This window comes from Vipera berus (genome assembly GCF_964194415.1).
Source record: "Vipera berus genome assembly, chromosome: 12".
Classification (NCBI taxonomy): Eukaryota; Metazoa; Chordata; class Lepidosauria; order Squamata; family Viperidae; genus Vipera; species Vipera berus.
The window spans coordinates 1069447-1084145 of record NC_138215.1 but is presented as its reverse complement, the minus strand read 5'-3'; the positions used below and the strand labels follow the sequence as shown (position 1 = coordinate 1084145).

Here is a 14699-nt window from a genome sequence, read left to right as displayed (position 1 = left end):
GAGAATGGGGAGGGTAGTGAAGGAACGTGTGTGTGCGTGTGTGTGGAGAGGATATTGGAGAAACGTGTGTGTGTGAATGGGGAGGGTATTGAGAGGAATGTGTGTGTGAGACTGGGAAGGATATTGGTGTGTGAATGGGGAGGATACTGGAGGAGTGTGTGTGTGTGTGTGAATGGGGAGGAAATTGAAGGAACGTGTGTGTTTGTAAATGGGGAAGGATATTGCAGGAACATGTGTGTGTGTGAATGGGAAGTGCCAGGTGAGCTGCCCTTTGCAGAATGAAGCAGGCGGACCATGCCTGTAGGCCCGTCAGCATCTGGAAGGGTCCGAAGGAGGTAGCCGGGGGGGCGGGGAGAAGCAGGAGGCTTTCCAGCAAATGCTACCCGGCCTGCAAACATGGTGCTGCCCTTTGCTTTCCAACCCCAAAATTCCAAAGTAAAGTTGGGCAGCCTTTAAACGCCGCTGACAAGCTGCAATTCTTCTTGTAGTCTTGGCTACTGCCCCCTTTTTTGGCTGGGCGAGGCTGGAGCACTCAGCCTTTCGTCAGGGCTGCTGGCATGGGGCTGCTGCTGGGGAGGAGAATCAAAATAGAGCAAAACAAGCATAGTCCACCTGTCAGGACCCACCCCAATCCACATCTTAGGAAAGAAGAACTCTTGAAGACAGGGTTGGCCAAGCAGGAACTTTTACTAAAACATGATTGACAGTGGAAAATCTAGACAGGATCTAGAAACTGTGTTGCAGATTGATACTTTTAAAGTGTCCCCGAGTAAAAACCCCTCCCCTCAGTCCATTTGGTCAGTCCCAGATCAATTAAGTTTCAGGTGTCAAAACCTTCCATGGGAAAAGGGATCTTCCATGCCTTTACAACAATTGCTTCCTCCCCTTCAAATTCCAATCGGAAATACAAACCAGATTCTCTCCCCACCCCCCTTCCTTTGTTCTTCTCAGTTCAAAGGTTCTTTTCCCTGGTCTTTGATGATGGCCTCCAGGCAGGCTGAATAAACAACCTTGCATCTAATGGATAGGGATGGCCAATTAACATCTTCTCTCCTCCTCCTTGGGAATGGCAGAATCCAGTAAAGGGGGGAGATTTAGGGTTGCACAGATAGGGATTTAGGAATGGAATATAAATGGATCCTGACACCACCATGGTTTATTGATTGCAAAGTTTTCCTTACGTTTTCCTATCCCTTCCTGGGCTATTAAAATCACATTGGCAAGGTGTACTGAACACCTGGCTGCAAACTACTCAGCCGGATTTTAGCCTAGCCTCCTGTGCAATCCCAGGCCACATTCTGGAGTTAGGAGGATGTAGTAACAGGAGAGAGCTGCAAAACTGATTCGTTATTTATTCTTCTCTTTAGCAGCAATAACTACGTTCTTTGATGACTTCACCTGCAGGCTGTGAACTTTCCTTTCCTCTTGGGGAAAGAATTCAGAAATGCTACATTTATTTTTCCTGCTAATTACAGTATACCTTGTTGGTTTTCTAAGGAGCTTATGAGAAAAAGATATGTCTGAAAATTAAAGGATGTTATCGACTGAGTTGTGAGATAGGAAAGGGGAGTACATGGACTTATGCACTTCCAATTACTGACAGACATGCCTTCCGGCGCGGGTTAAAGACCCATTTATTTGAACAAGCTGGCCTGGCCTGATGGGGAATTACTTAGGGTTTTAATATTTATATATATATTTTATTGTTTTTATTGTGGGCAATAATTTAATTCTTTTTTAACTTTTGTACTTTTGTAGTTTTAAGATATGCCCTGTTCACCGCCCTGAGTCCTTCGGGAGAAGGGCGGTATAAAAATTTAATTAAATAAATAAATAAATAAATAAATAAATAAATAAATAAATAAATAAATAAATAAATAAATAATATTCTGACTTGATACCTGCATGCTCTCAGGGCCCAAAGATTATCTTCATTCTTCATAGGGTGGTATTGTGGATTAACTAAATTTTTCTGGGTTCTGATTTTAAGGTGAGTATCCTGAGCTACGAAGGCCTTTGATCTTCTTAAATACATAATAATAAAATAATGAGAACTAAAGGCTCAAAGGGAAGGCAGATTAGAAAGAATGAGACCTTTTGTGGTCTTCAATTCCTGTTGAGTTCTTTAATAGGGTTTGCCCTTCCTTCCTAACATCAATAAAGGTGTTTTTTTCAGAAAATATGTGAAGAGCTGTAATTAGTGATTTAACTATGTTTTCTTTTTAGCTGTGTTTTAATTTATATAAAATGTATGTTAAATCAAGGAGGGCTTGGAGAGGTAAAAGTGGCCAGTATGGAGACTGCACCTTGCCCTCCAGATCTGTCTCCCCTGCAGATCTCTGGAGAGGAGGACAGGGTGGCAGGGGAACTGTGCGAAGGAGGGCTGCCCCAACAAGCCAGCATCCTTACCATGCATGATTGGAAAGGGGAATTCCCTTTCGAGAAGGGCCAGCCTCCCTTGTGCAGGACCTGGGAGCACTGTTCCCCTGCTGCCTCCTCTAGCTCTCAGAGATCTGTCAAGACAAAAGTTGGACTCGGAGGAAACTGCTTCCTGCAAACGTCCTCCACAGCCTGCTTTGCCGGGAGGAGGCACTGGACAGGGAAACATCAACGATGTCTGGGACTGAGAAAAGAACATCTCTTTAGCGTGCTATACACACACACTCCAAACTTGGAAACTTGGATCTACCTCTGAGCTAGCAAATTGCCAATCATGCCTGGGCTTAGGGAGAAGGCCCTCTCCTTCCTCTGTGGATAAAAGTCCCCAAACCTGGAATGTGGTGTGTGTCTGTGTGCGCGCATTTGCTTGGCTGCTAGTAGTTTGGGGAGGTGAGGAGTTTGTGGGGCACCGAGTTAGCCATGCGACTTGTTCCATTCCGACCCAGCTGTCTTGAGTCAGCTGAGAGTGGCATCAAGCAGGCCATGCCCAATTGCTAGGCAACTGGTGGTACTCGAATATTGCCATATCCTAAAAGTGGTACAATCTCTGAAAAGGTTGAAAAGCCCTGCTCTAAATAACCAATACATACTGTTTTAGCCCACAACTTCAATTCGCTAAAACAGGTTTCATTTTAGAACTGTAAACCCTAGATCTGTGGTGGCAAACCTATGGCACATGTGCCACAGGCGGCACGCAGAGCCCTCTCTGTGGGCACGGTGGCTCTCCCAAGCGTTTTTTTTTACTAACCTGCCTTTCAGCTGCATTCCGTTTCTCCATTCACTTCTCAGCCTTCGCCGCGTGTTTGTGGGACTGGGTAAGTTTAAGTTTAAGTTTAAGTTTATTATATTTGTATACCGCCCTTCTCCTGAAGGACTCAGGGCGGTGAACAGGGCATATATAAAAATACAAAATACAAAAATTAAAAAGAGAATTAAATACGAGCCCGCACTAAAAACAGTAGAAAAATGTAAAAAATCCCCAATAAAAAACCCCAACGCATCCCCCATCAGGCCAGGCCGGCTTGTTCAAATAGGTAGGTCTTCAAGTCGCGTCGGAAGGAGCGAAGGTCAGGTGCCATCCAGAGCTCAACCGGCAGCTGATTCTATAAAGCCGGGGCGCCCACAGAGAAGGCCCTCCCCCTGGGGGCCACCAGCCGACATTCTCTGACCGGTGGCACCCTGAGGAGGCCCTCTCTGTGGGAACGCACAGGGCGGAGGGAAGTTGACGCCGGCAGCAAGTGATCCCCGAGGTACTCCGGACCCATGCCATGTAGGGCTTTAAAAACCATTACCAAAACCTTGAACCTCACCCGGAAGACAACTGGCAGCCAATGCAGCTCGCGGAGCAAAGGTGTAACATGGGAGTACCGGGAAACTCCCAAGACAACTCTCGCGGCTGCATTCTGTACCAGCTGGAGCCTCCGAGTGGTCTTCAAGGGAAGCCCCATGTAGAGAGCGTTGCAGTAGTCCAAACGAGAGGTCACAAGCGCATGAGTGACTGTACACAGGGCATCCCGGTCTAGATAGGGCCGCAACTGGTGCACCAGGCGAACCTGGGCGAAAGCCCCCCTAGTCACAGCCACTATATGATCTTCCAAAGTAAGCCGCGAATCTAGGAGGACTCCCAAGTTGCGAGCCCTATCAACGGGGGGTAAAAACTCACCCCCCATGGAAAGAAGTGGAATATTCTGAATATCCCGGGATGCTGGTATGCACAACAACTCAGTCTTGTCGGGGTTGAGTTGAAGTCTGTTCCTCCCCATCCAGACCCGAACCACCTCCAGGCAACGGGACATCACGTCGAGGGCATCACTGGGGTGGTTTGGGATCGAAATAAAAAGCTGGGTATCATCAGCATACTGATGATACCCAACTCCAAAACCACGAATGATCTCACCCAGCGGTTTCATATAGATGTTGAACAGGAGAGGTGAGAGGACCGACCCCTGAGGAACTCCACAAACGAGAGACCTCAGGGTCGACCTCTGCCCCCCTGCCAACACCGACTGCGAGCGTCCCAGGAGATAGGAGGAGAACCACTGAAAAACCGTGCCTCCCACTCCCAATCCCCTGAGACGTCGCAGCAGGATACCATGGTCGATGGTATCGAAAGCCGCTGAGAGGCCTAATAGGACTAGGACAGAGGAATGTCCCCTGTCCCGGGCCCTCCAGAGATCATTCACCAGAGTGACCAATGCTGTCTCCGTGCTGTACCCGGGCCTGAAACCCGATTGGCACGGGTCTAGATAATCCGCTTCATCCAGGACCAGCGGGAGCTGATGCGCCACCACGCTCTCAACAACCTTCGCAAGAAAACGAAGGTTGGAGACCGGACGAAAGTTATTTAACACAGCTGGGTCCAAGGCAGGCTTCTTGAGGAGAGGTCTCACCACCGCCTCCTTCAAGACGGTAGGGAAACTACCCTCACTCAAAGAGGCAGATATGACCGCCTGGAACCAGCCTCGTGTCCCCTCCCGAGCTGCATAAACCAGCCAGGAAGGGCACGGGTCCAATAAACATGTGGTGGAGCTCAATCTCCCCATGATCCTGTCCACTTCCTCAGGGGTCACAGAATCAAACTCCTCCCAGATAACATCGTCAAGACTGCCCGTGTCCTGATCGTCAGACTCCGCCCAGCAGGAGTCCAGACCGGTCCGAATCCGAGCGATTTTATCCGACAGATATTGACCAAACTCCTCGGCCCGACCCTGCAAGGGTTCCTCCCTCACCTCCTGATTAAGGAGGGAGCTGGGCACCCTAAACAGGGCGGCCGGGCGGTTATCTGCGGACGCGATAAGGGCGGAGAAGTAATTAGACCTCGCCGCCCTTATCGCTGTGAGATAAGACCTAATGTGGGTTCTTAGTCGCAATCGGTCGGATTCGGATCGGCTGGACCTCCAGCAGCTCTCTAGGCCCCGTGTCTGACGCTTCATCTCCCGAAGCTCCGCAGAAAACCATGGAGCTCGCTGGGATCTGCACCGGGTCAGGGGCCGCAAGGGTACAACTCGGTCAAGTGCCTCCGTGGCTGCCCTTTCCCAGGCTTCCACTAAGGCATCCGCTGAGTTGTGAGCAACGGAAGCAGGTGGGGACCCCATTGCTGCCTGGAACCTATCAGGGTCCATTAAGCGCCTGGGGTAGTACCATCTAGTTGGCTCCATACACCCACGGTGGGGGGTGGCAAAACGGAAGACCAGCCGCAGGAGATGATGATCGGTCCATGACAGGGGTATATTAGTTGGGGAACCCCCACCAAGATCATCAAACCACCATCCAGATAACAAAACCAAGTCAAGGGTGTGGCCTCCCACATGAGTCGGTCCAAGAATTACGTGCGTCAGGTCCATGGCCGTCATGGAAGCCATGAACTCCCGAGCTAACTCAGATGATCCTCCTAGGGATGGTAGATTGAAGTCGCCCAAAACTATAAGTTTGGGGAACTCAATCACCAACCCCAAGAGGATATTGAGTAGCTCAGGCAGGGCTGCCGCTGTGCAACTAGGCGAAAGGTACACCAGCAGCAAGCCCAACTGCGCCCCAGGACCACATCTCAAGAAGAGAGACTCACACCCGACTATCTGGGGAATGGTGGTCTCCCGCGGACACAAGGTCTCCCTAATAACTACCGCCACTCCCCCGCCCCTACCTTGAGCCCGAGGCCGGTGTAGCACCCGGAAACCTGGTGGGCAAAGATCAACCAAGGGAACACCACCCTCCGGGCCCAACCAAGTCTCCGTGATGCAAGCCAGGTCCGCATGCTCACCCTCAACTAAATCCCGAACAAGGGGAGCCTTATTAACAACGGACCTGGCATTCAGGTACACCAGCCGGAGCTCAGGTGGCTGCACATCCTCGCTCCCGGGACCTTGGGGAAGAAACAGAGGGTCGGAGCGCCTTACCGCTTGTAAATAGCGGAGATGCCCTCCCCGATATCGATGTGGCCCTCTGATCATACACCTGCTACCATTCCCCAACGTCGTGGGAATCGGTAGTCCCACGACCCGCTCCCGAGCCCCGGAGGCAACCGAACCCCGCTCTCCCCCCACGCGACCAATCCCGGACCTGGCCTGAGCAATGGTTGATGGACCACCCCCCGTTGCCAAACAACCAGAACCCACTCCCACCCCCCTCCCTAACCCCACAAAAATTTTTACTAAAAATTAACCAGGGGCCTCTTATTAGATTTATACTGGAGGCCCCTGCCCCTGCCCAGCCATCTCTCAGGGTCCCAATAATCGGGCCCTTCATCGAGGTTGGAGATGGTAAGAGAGGCGGGTCGCACCCAGGAGAGGGGGACACACCTGAGGGCGAACAAGTCCGTGCTGGTGTAACGAAAGTGCATGAGTGTCCGAAAGAGTCCAGGAGAGGCAGTCCCATAATTAATAGTTCAATAGGAGGATCGAAACAGAGGGTAAGTGGGTATCTGGACCAACACCCAGCTTCACTGCCACTCAAGCTGGGTGAACCCCCAGAACAGGCCACCCCCCATCCTCTCACGACGGGTCGCAACTCTGTTCCTGGGGGTGGTCCAGAATATGCACTCTGGGTAGGGCATACCCCATAGAGCTCTCACCTCTATGGGGCTGCAGATGTAAATCCAAGCCACTCTCCCACCGTGGCTTGCACCCAGGACATCTGAGTCCTATGGGGAGAGGGAGGCAGGCAAGAGAGTTTATCATGCAGGCTGATATAGGTCCGGGGCAAAAGGCTGGATAGGCCATAGGAGGCAAACTCCTGCCTGACAGTGACTGGCCGCTCCCGTTGCCACCACAGTTCCTTCGCCGCACCGCCATTCTAGGGGTTGTTCCCGGCCGCAACTCCACAGGCCCCCAGTCCACTGGTTGGGGCTGCCCAGAGCGCGGCCTCCCAAAGTGCGGCAGCTCCGGGTCTTCAAAGGAGCAGACGAGGAACCGGGGCAAGCGGAGGGCCACACCGTCGCCAAAACCTCCGCCGCCTCCGCCAAAAGAGACGCTGCCACTGCAAATGCCGCTGTCGCCATCGCCGAAGACGCCACCGCCAATTGGCCCGAAAACGGGTTAGACGCCGACGCCGGCGAAACGGGCCAAAAGGCCCAGAAAACTCCACCGCCGACCGCCGAAAACGGCCCAAGCACGGCCCGAGGATGACGAGGACGCCGAAAGCGGCCCGAAAACACCGCCGTCACCGATGCCGAAGCCGCTGCCGCCGCCACCAAAATGAACCCGCGGGCATCCCCTCCGCCGACCGAAAACGGCTTGAGGACGCCGCCGCCGAAAGCGGCCCGAAACAACCCAGAACAGCAGAAAACGCCGGCGACGGCTGCAAACGGCCCGGGAAAGGCACTGTTCTGTACCAGCCTGCTACCGGCCCTGCAGAAAAGGCAACCCCTTTATAAACGGCAAGAGGCTGGAATGACGTCTGCCAAATTTATTACTACAAAAAACAAACAAGACACGAACCAAGATACAGGAGCTTTGAAACACTATCTGAGCGGTTGCTTTCAGCAAACCAGCCCTCCCCCACACATTCCCTTTATAAAGAGTTCAGGGCATGGCCTCTCTCTGCCTCCTTCCGAGAAGCCCCACAGCCTTCCTCTGTTTACTCCTACTTGACTGCCTCCTGCGTCGGGCGTCCTTGAACAGGGCCAGCTGTGGGTCATCTTCATCCACACTGTCAGGCTCACACAGCTGGGTCTCCATGGTGACCAAGTGGGAGAGGCCTGCCTGAGGGCTATCATCAGCAAGATCTTCAACCCCCTCAGCAAGGTCTTCAACACCCCCCTCCTCCTCTGAGTCGTCTGACCCAAGTGCCGAACCCACAGGCTGACCCTGAATCACAACACTATCCCGCACCGCAGGGCCCTTCCCCCGGGTCTGCCGATCCGGATGCGGTCGAGATGGAAATTGTTCATGAAAAGCGGTCACCAACGCAGGGGCATGAACGGCGGTCGCGTCTTCCCAGGTGAAGTCCTCTGGTCCGTAACCTTTCCATTCAATCAGGTACTGGAAACGACCTTTCAGCCAACGGGAATCCCTGATGCTGGCAACCTCGTACTCGGGGGTGCTGCCTCCATCACGAGGTCCTGATGGGGGAGGTTCCGCTCGGCGGAGTGGACAGGCCGGTTGCTCGGGGACCAACAGAGACCGATGAAAGACTGGGTGCACGTGCAGGGAACGTGGCAGAGTTAAGCGATAGGCGACCGGATTGATGACAGCCTCGACTGGGAACGGTCCTAAATATCGGTGATCTAACTTTCTCACTGGCCGTGTTGACGGTAGGTTCCTGGTGGACAACCAGACCCGATCTCCCACCGATAGTGGAGGCGTATCCCGTCTTGACCGATCAGCAAACCTTTTGTAATCGGCCTTGGCCTTCTCTAACTGACGTCGCACCAATCGATGGATCACCTGTAACTCTGCCATGAAGTCGTTCGCTGCCGGCTCCGGTGAGTCCACGGGAGAAAGGGGGAAAAACCGGGGGTGATATCCCACATTGGCCAAGAACGGTGTCATCTGTGTGGAGGTGTGCTGCGAATTGTTAAATGCAAACTCAGCTATGGCCAGATAGTCCACCCAATTGTTTTGCTGCAGATTGACGTAGCAGCACAGATATTGTTCCAGGATACCGATGACCTTCTCGGTTCCCCCGTCAGTTTGAGGATGATGCGCGGACGAGAGGCAAATCTTGATGTCCAACGCATGCATCACCTCCTGCCAGAAGCGGGCTGTAAACTGGGCCCCCCTATCAGAGACGACTCTATCAGGGAGGCCGTGCAGCCAAAACACCTGCTGAATGAACATACGACTAGTGGCGCGGGCTGACGGTAAGCCGCGACAGGGGATGAAGACCTCATGAGAAGTTAGAAAGTCTGATGGAACTTTTTTTTTTTACCGATAGTCCCACAAACACGCGGCGAAGGCTGAGAAGTGGAGAAATGGAATGCAGCCGATAGGCAGGTTAGTTAAAAAACGCTTCAGGGAGGCGAGGGCATCTGGGCGGGGGCAGCAACCTTACCCTGCATGGTGGCGGGAAGGTGGGGCACATGTGTTTCCCATGACAGGCCATCCCTTGCAGCCCCGGGGCAGCCGTACTGGGCAGCGGTGGGCAGGGCGTTGAGGTGGGGGCTGGCAGGCCAACCAAAGCAGCAAGTGGAGCGTGGAGGCAGGGCGATCAGGCCATTGGTGAAAGCAATGCATCTGAGCGGAAAGCGGCCTCAGAAGGAAGTTTTTTGGGGTGAAAAAAGGGTCAATCAATCAATCAATTCCAACTTCTCGTGAAAGATCAGGAAGTTGAAATTTTGATTGACCTTTTTTTCCCCAAAAACCCTTCATTTCCTTGTATACGGCGGGGGCAGATTGCGAAGAAGCAGCATGGGGCTGAGTCAGGTAAGGAAAGAAAGGCAGTTTCTGCGGGAAGCAAGGATTTCTTTTCTTACCTGCCCCACTTGTTCCGAGGCTGCTTTCCGCTCAGACGAGTTGCTCTTGCCAATGGCCCAACCGCCCACTTCAGCGCCTCCCCGAGCCTTCGGTGCTTCAGCTGCTGTTTTGGTGGCTCTGTAGGCAGGCTCTGTAGGCAGAGCTGCGAAGCTCTCGTCTCTGACAGAGAACTTTGCAGCTCTGCCTACAGAGCCACCAAAGCAGCAGGTGCCTAGAGAGCCCCCAAAGCTGTAGCTCAGACATGTAAAACACAAGGCCCACGGGCCAGGGAGGACCCAAATTTGGCCCCCTGGGGCTGTCACAGAAATGGCAAGGGACCGGCCTTCCTGCCCCAAACCAAACTGGCTGGGCACACACTCAGGAAACGGCACACACTCAGGAAACGGCGAGCGCTCAGGGGCTGGTTTGCAGCAACAGTTGCAGCTCATTTGCCTCACCCTGCCCCTCCCCTTCCAGCCTCCCGTCATGCCCGGCCATTCCCCAGTTTGCCAGGCCTCTTCTCGTCCGGCTCTGCTTTGCTGCAGCATGCCTTTCCTTGCACTGCTGGCCTGTGCGATGAAAGGCGTGGAGATGGGAGCGTGTAGTGGCACAAGCCAAACATTGGGCGGCTCTCATTCACCCTTTCCGACACGTTGTAGGGCCGGAGAGGGCAATGCAGCCGTTATGCAGAGCTGCAGCCTGGAACTGCTGGCAGCCGGCAACATGTGGTGGCTGGAGAGAAAGGGTGAGGAGAAAGCAGGAAGGTTTTCTCTCTCCCCCCCCCGTGTGTGTGTGTGTGTGTGTGAGAGAGAGAGAGAGAGGGGGGGGGAGGAAGAGCGCCAGGAGGGGAAAAGGAGGAGGAAGCCGAAGTGTTACAAAAAGGGGGAGCTTCCCCCTTTCTCTTTTTAACCTCCTCCCACTCCATTCAAGTGAAGTTGGAGGAAAAGGGGGAGAAGGGGGAGAAAGCAGGGAGAGTTTTTGTGTGTGAGGGAGAGAAAGAGAGAGAGATTGAGCCAGCAGGGAAGCGAAAGTGTGGGGAAAGTAAAGTGTTGCAGAGTAAGCAAACTTACAAAAAGGGGATCTTTCTCTCTCTCTCTCTCTCACACACACACACACACACATGCTGCATCGGGGAGGCGAGCGTAAACTCACAGATTGGCTTTCTGGTCTATTCTTGCCACCTCCCCTCCCTAAAATCATAGTACTCTTTGGATTGAATGGGAAGTTAAGAGGAATTGGCATGAGTTGAAATTAAAAGACCGAGTCAACTCCCCCACCCCAATTATTTTGTCGGAGACATGGAAAGTGTTTCTTGCTTCTACTTCCTCTCATCTGCTCCTTTATAATTTAATCCAGCCTTACCCAAACTAATGTGTTTTGGGTGTCATGGACCACAGTTCCCATAATCCTGTGGCTATGCTGGCTAGAAATGCAATGCCTTATTTTCTCTGCAATATACGCCTAAGAGGCAGTAGGTCTGTGGGATTTAAATGTATTTAAACATTTGTTTCTTCTACCTAATTTATTAAATCAACATCTAATTCGAAATTAAATGTTTCTGAGAAATCCAGAGTGGTTTACAAAAAAACTCTCAGACAGCTATTGTAAAGCATCACCAGCACTGCTTAAAACAATATTAAAAGTGTGTATTTTGAGAAAGAAAAATATTAGTAGCAATTTACTTAGTGCTGTTTGACCATAAAATGTGTTGTTATTCTACATATGCTTGACTGAACATTGTTTGGAGTTGCCTCTAAACAGGTGAGGGATGCATTGTTCATATTTTCCTTGGAAGAAAGTTCTATAATTGGGGTGCTATCTCTGAGAAGGCTCTGCTCACGGCCACTGTTCTATAAACCAAACCAGGGGGACCATCTGGTCTAAATGGATGGAAAGGTCTCAAAAGGTCTCTTCCAAGTCTCTTACTCTTTGAGAGAAGAGCTGCCAACCTCTCCCCCTCCCCTCATCCCTTCCTGGGCACAGAGAGAGGGGGGGAGGGAAGGAAGGAGGTGGGGGAAACAGGAAGAAAGGGAAGGAAAGAAGGAAGGAGATGGGAATGAAAAGGAGGCAAGGAGGGGAGGGAGGGAGGAAGGAGATTGGAATAGGAAGGAGAGAAGGTCTGGGGGAAGTCCTGCCTTAGCACTTGGCCATCAGCAGCCCTGTTGTCCTTTCGCCATCCCCTGGTGGTCTCACATCCTATTCCCATCCTATTGCTGAGGATGCTTTGGTTACAAAGCCAGGTCTCCTCTCATGGAGAGGGAGTGGGTCTCCCTCTGATCCACGCACTTTTCCCTCCTGCACCCACCATGAACAACCTGGCCAAGGAGACTGAGCACAGAAGCAGTAACCTTGAGGAGGTAAATACAGCTGGGCATCCCCTTGAGGAAGTACGGCTAGGGTAGATAGTGCTGTGAGGTCCTGGTGCCGTGGGAGCTCAAGGGTCAGGCTGGGCGCTTGACCTCCACTACCCAGGGCTCCAGGCAGTCCGTACCACTATCCAGGGTCCCCTGCATGGCCTGAGGCTCAGTGAGGCTCCTAGAGTGCTTCCACCGGAGACCTTCAGATCCGCCTGTCTAGCCCAGTCCCGCACAAGAGCCTCTGACATGAATGACGTCAAGCTGGCCACGCCCACCCAGTAGGCCATGCCCACCCAGTGGGCCATGCCCATCCGGCACTCAACAATAAATAAGTGGGGTTTGGCTTGCAGTTTGAGCACTCGGTCTCTAAAAGGTTCGCCATCACTGCCCTAGATTCTGAATTTTTAAAGAAACATTAGTGGATTTTTCCATTTCTTTTACTCATTGCCCACCACAGGCGATTGCAATCCCAAAGTGCTTTTTCAAAAGGCAAACAGACTTTGTCCTCATCCCAGAAGCTTCTTCAGTCTCCTTTCTTTCCGTCTTCAAGGGAAAACAAAACCCAGTCGCCTTTTGAAAAAGCACCTTTCGAACAACCATGACCTGGATGACTAAGAATCTCCACAGACACTTACCATTGGAAGTAACAGTGTGAAGCCTGATTCCTGAAAGGTTATTTCCATTCCTCAAAGATTCTGCTCCAAGCCAAATAGTCTGTTTTGGGTCAGAAGGTTCACATCGTATCCAGAGTGGAAGAAGTTGTGCTGCATGGTTTATTTGTAAATGTTTCATGTTTGGATTTTGAGACATTGTGTAGAAAGAAATCAACTGCCTATCAATGGTGAAAAGACATTATATCAGAAGGGGTGTTGTCTTACCTGAACGCCTTTTCTCAGCATGATGATGGAGAATCCACGAATGGGTTAACTCTGTCTTCCTGCCCAATTAGACTGTCAGTCAAACTTGCCAGGACACCTCCCAGTCACGACAAAGGCGAAGCAAATGATGACAGTCTGACGTGTTGGCTCCCATACCCCTGACACAGGACCTGACAGACACTAAGGGGTGGGTGTGGATTCTCCATCATTATGCTGAGAAAAGGGGTTCAGGTAAGACAACGCCCCTTCTCCAGCATGATAGCTGGAGAATCCACAAATGGGACATACCAAAGCTGCCCTGCCCTATGGGAGGGAATCAGTCGGGGCCTGTGTCCCACCCTGTGGCACTACCTGTTGCAGCACTCTCCAGCCAAATGAGGTGTCTGTGGAGGCAAACCTATCCAGTTTATAATGCCTCATGAAAGGGGAAGGCAAGGACCATGTCGCCGCCCTACAAATGTCCTCAATGGACGCCTGTCACCCAAGCCGCAGAAGTTGCAGCACTGAGTGGAGTGAGCAGTGATACGCCTGGGAACTGACAGGGAATGAGATTGGCACGCCCCTGCAATACAAACCCTGATCCCCCTGCCTATAGTGGAGGCAGAAACCTTCCGCCACATAGTAGAGGGTTGAAAGGAAACAAAGAGAGCTTCCGACTTGCGAAAAGACGCTGTCTGCTTAATATAGTGGTGCAAAGCCCTGCGGACGTCCAGATTGTGCCATTGTCGTTCCAAGGCAAGAGATGGATGAGGACAAAAATCCAGCAAAATGACTTCCTGCGCTGTATGAAACAAGGTATTGACCTTAGGAATAAAGGAGGGATCCAATCGAAGGACCACCCTGTCAGGATGAAAAACGCATAGGTCCTGTCTGACAGAGAGAGCTGCCAGTTCAGAAATGTGTCTAGCCGATGTGACGGCTGTCAAGAAGGCCACCTTGTCAAGAACTGCAGAGTACAGGTCCTGATGGGTTCAAATGGAGGAGAGGTAAGGGCCTGCAAGACCCGTGACAAATCCCAAGAGGGATACCAGTGAACCACTGGAGGTGTGGTGTTGGTCGCTCCTTTGAGAAATGAGCGTACCATAGGATGTTGAGCCAATGCCTCTGAATTGTCCCAATACAGTGGAGAGAGCTGCTATTTGTCAGCAGATGGTATTGGGCTCAAAGCCCTCATTAAGCCCCTCCAATAAATAGTCCAAGATCCTCAGGATAGTAATAGCCGAAAGATCTAACTGGTTCTTATCACACCAACTACAGAAACTCTTCCAAGTGGAGTCATAGATCCTGTTTGTTGTAGGCCATCTGGAGGCCTGAATCACCGTAATTACCTCCAATAAATAAGACACATGTGTCAGGAGCCGCCATTCAAGTGCCAGACGGTCAACTGGAGCCACTGGGGTTCTAGATGATGGAGAGCTTCCTGGCTGAGTGGAACACGATCTGGAGGAATCCTCCATGGGGGAGAGATTGACAGACTCACAAGGTCAGCAAACCACGACCGTCTTGGCCAGTTTGTAGCAACAGTGTGTAGCAACAAGTATCACCTCTGCCCGCTCTTGCAGTAACTTGCAGATGACTGCCGGGATCAGAGGGAGAAGCAGAAAGGCATACAGCAAGCCCCTGGGCCAAGGGCT

General features: G+C 51.9%; 1 protein-coding gene across 1 annotated transcript in view; it reads right to left on the bottom strand.

The window, feature by feature from the left end:
- Positions 1-14699, bottom strand: part of ZWILCH (zwilch kinetochore protein) — a 96433-nt gene that overhangs the window by 31165 nt on the left and 50569 nt on the right. Inside the window, exon 5 of the mRNA XM_081337297.1 lies at positions 12823-13019. Coding sequence (XP_081193423.1) covers positions 12823-13019 — 197 coding nt within the window. The remainder of the gene's footprint in view (positions 1-12822; positions 13020-14699) is intronic.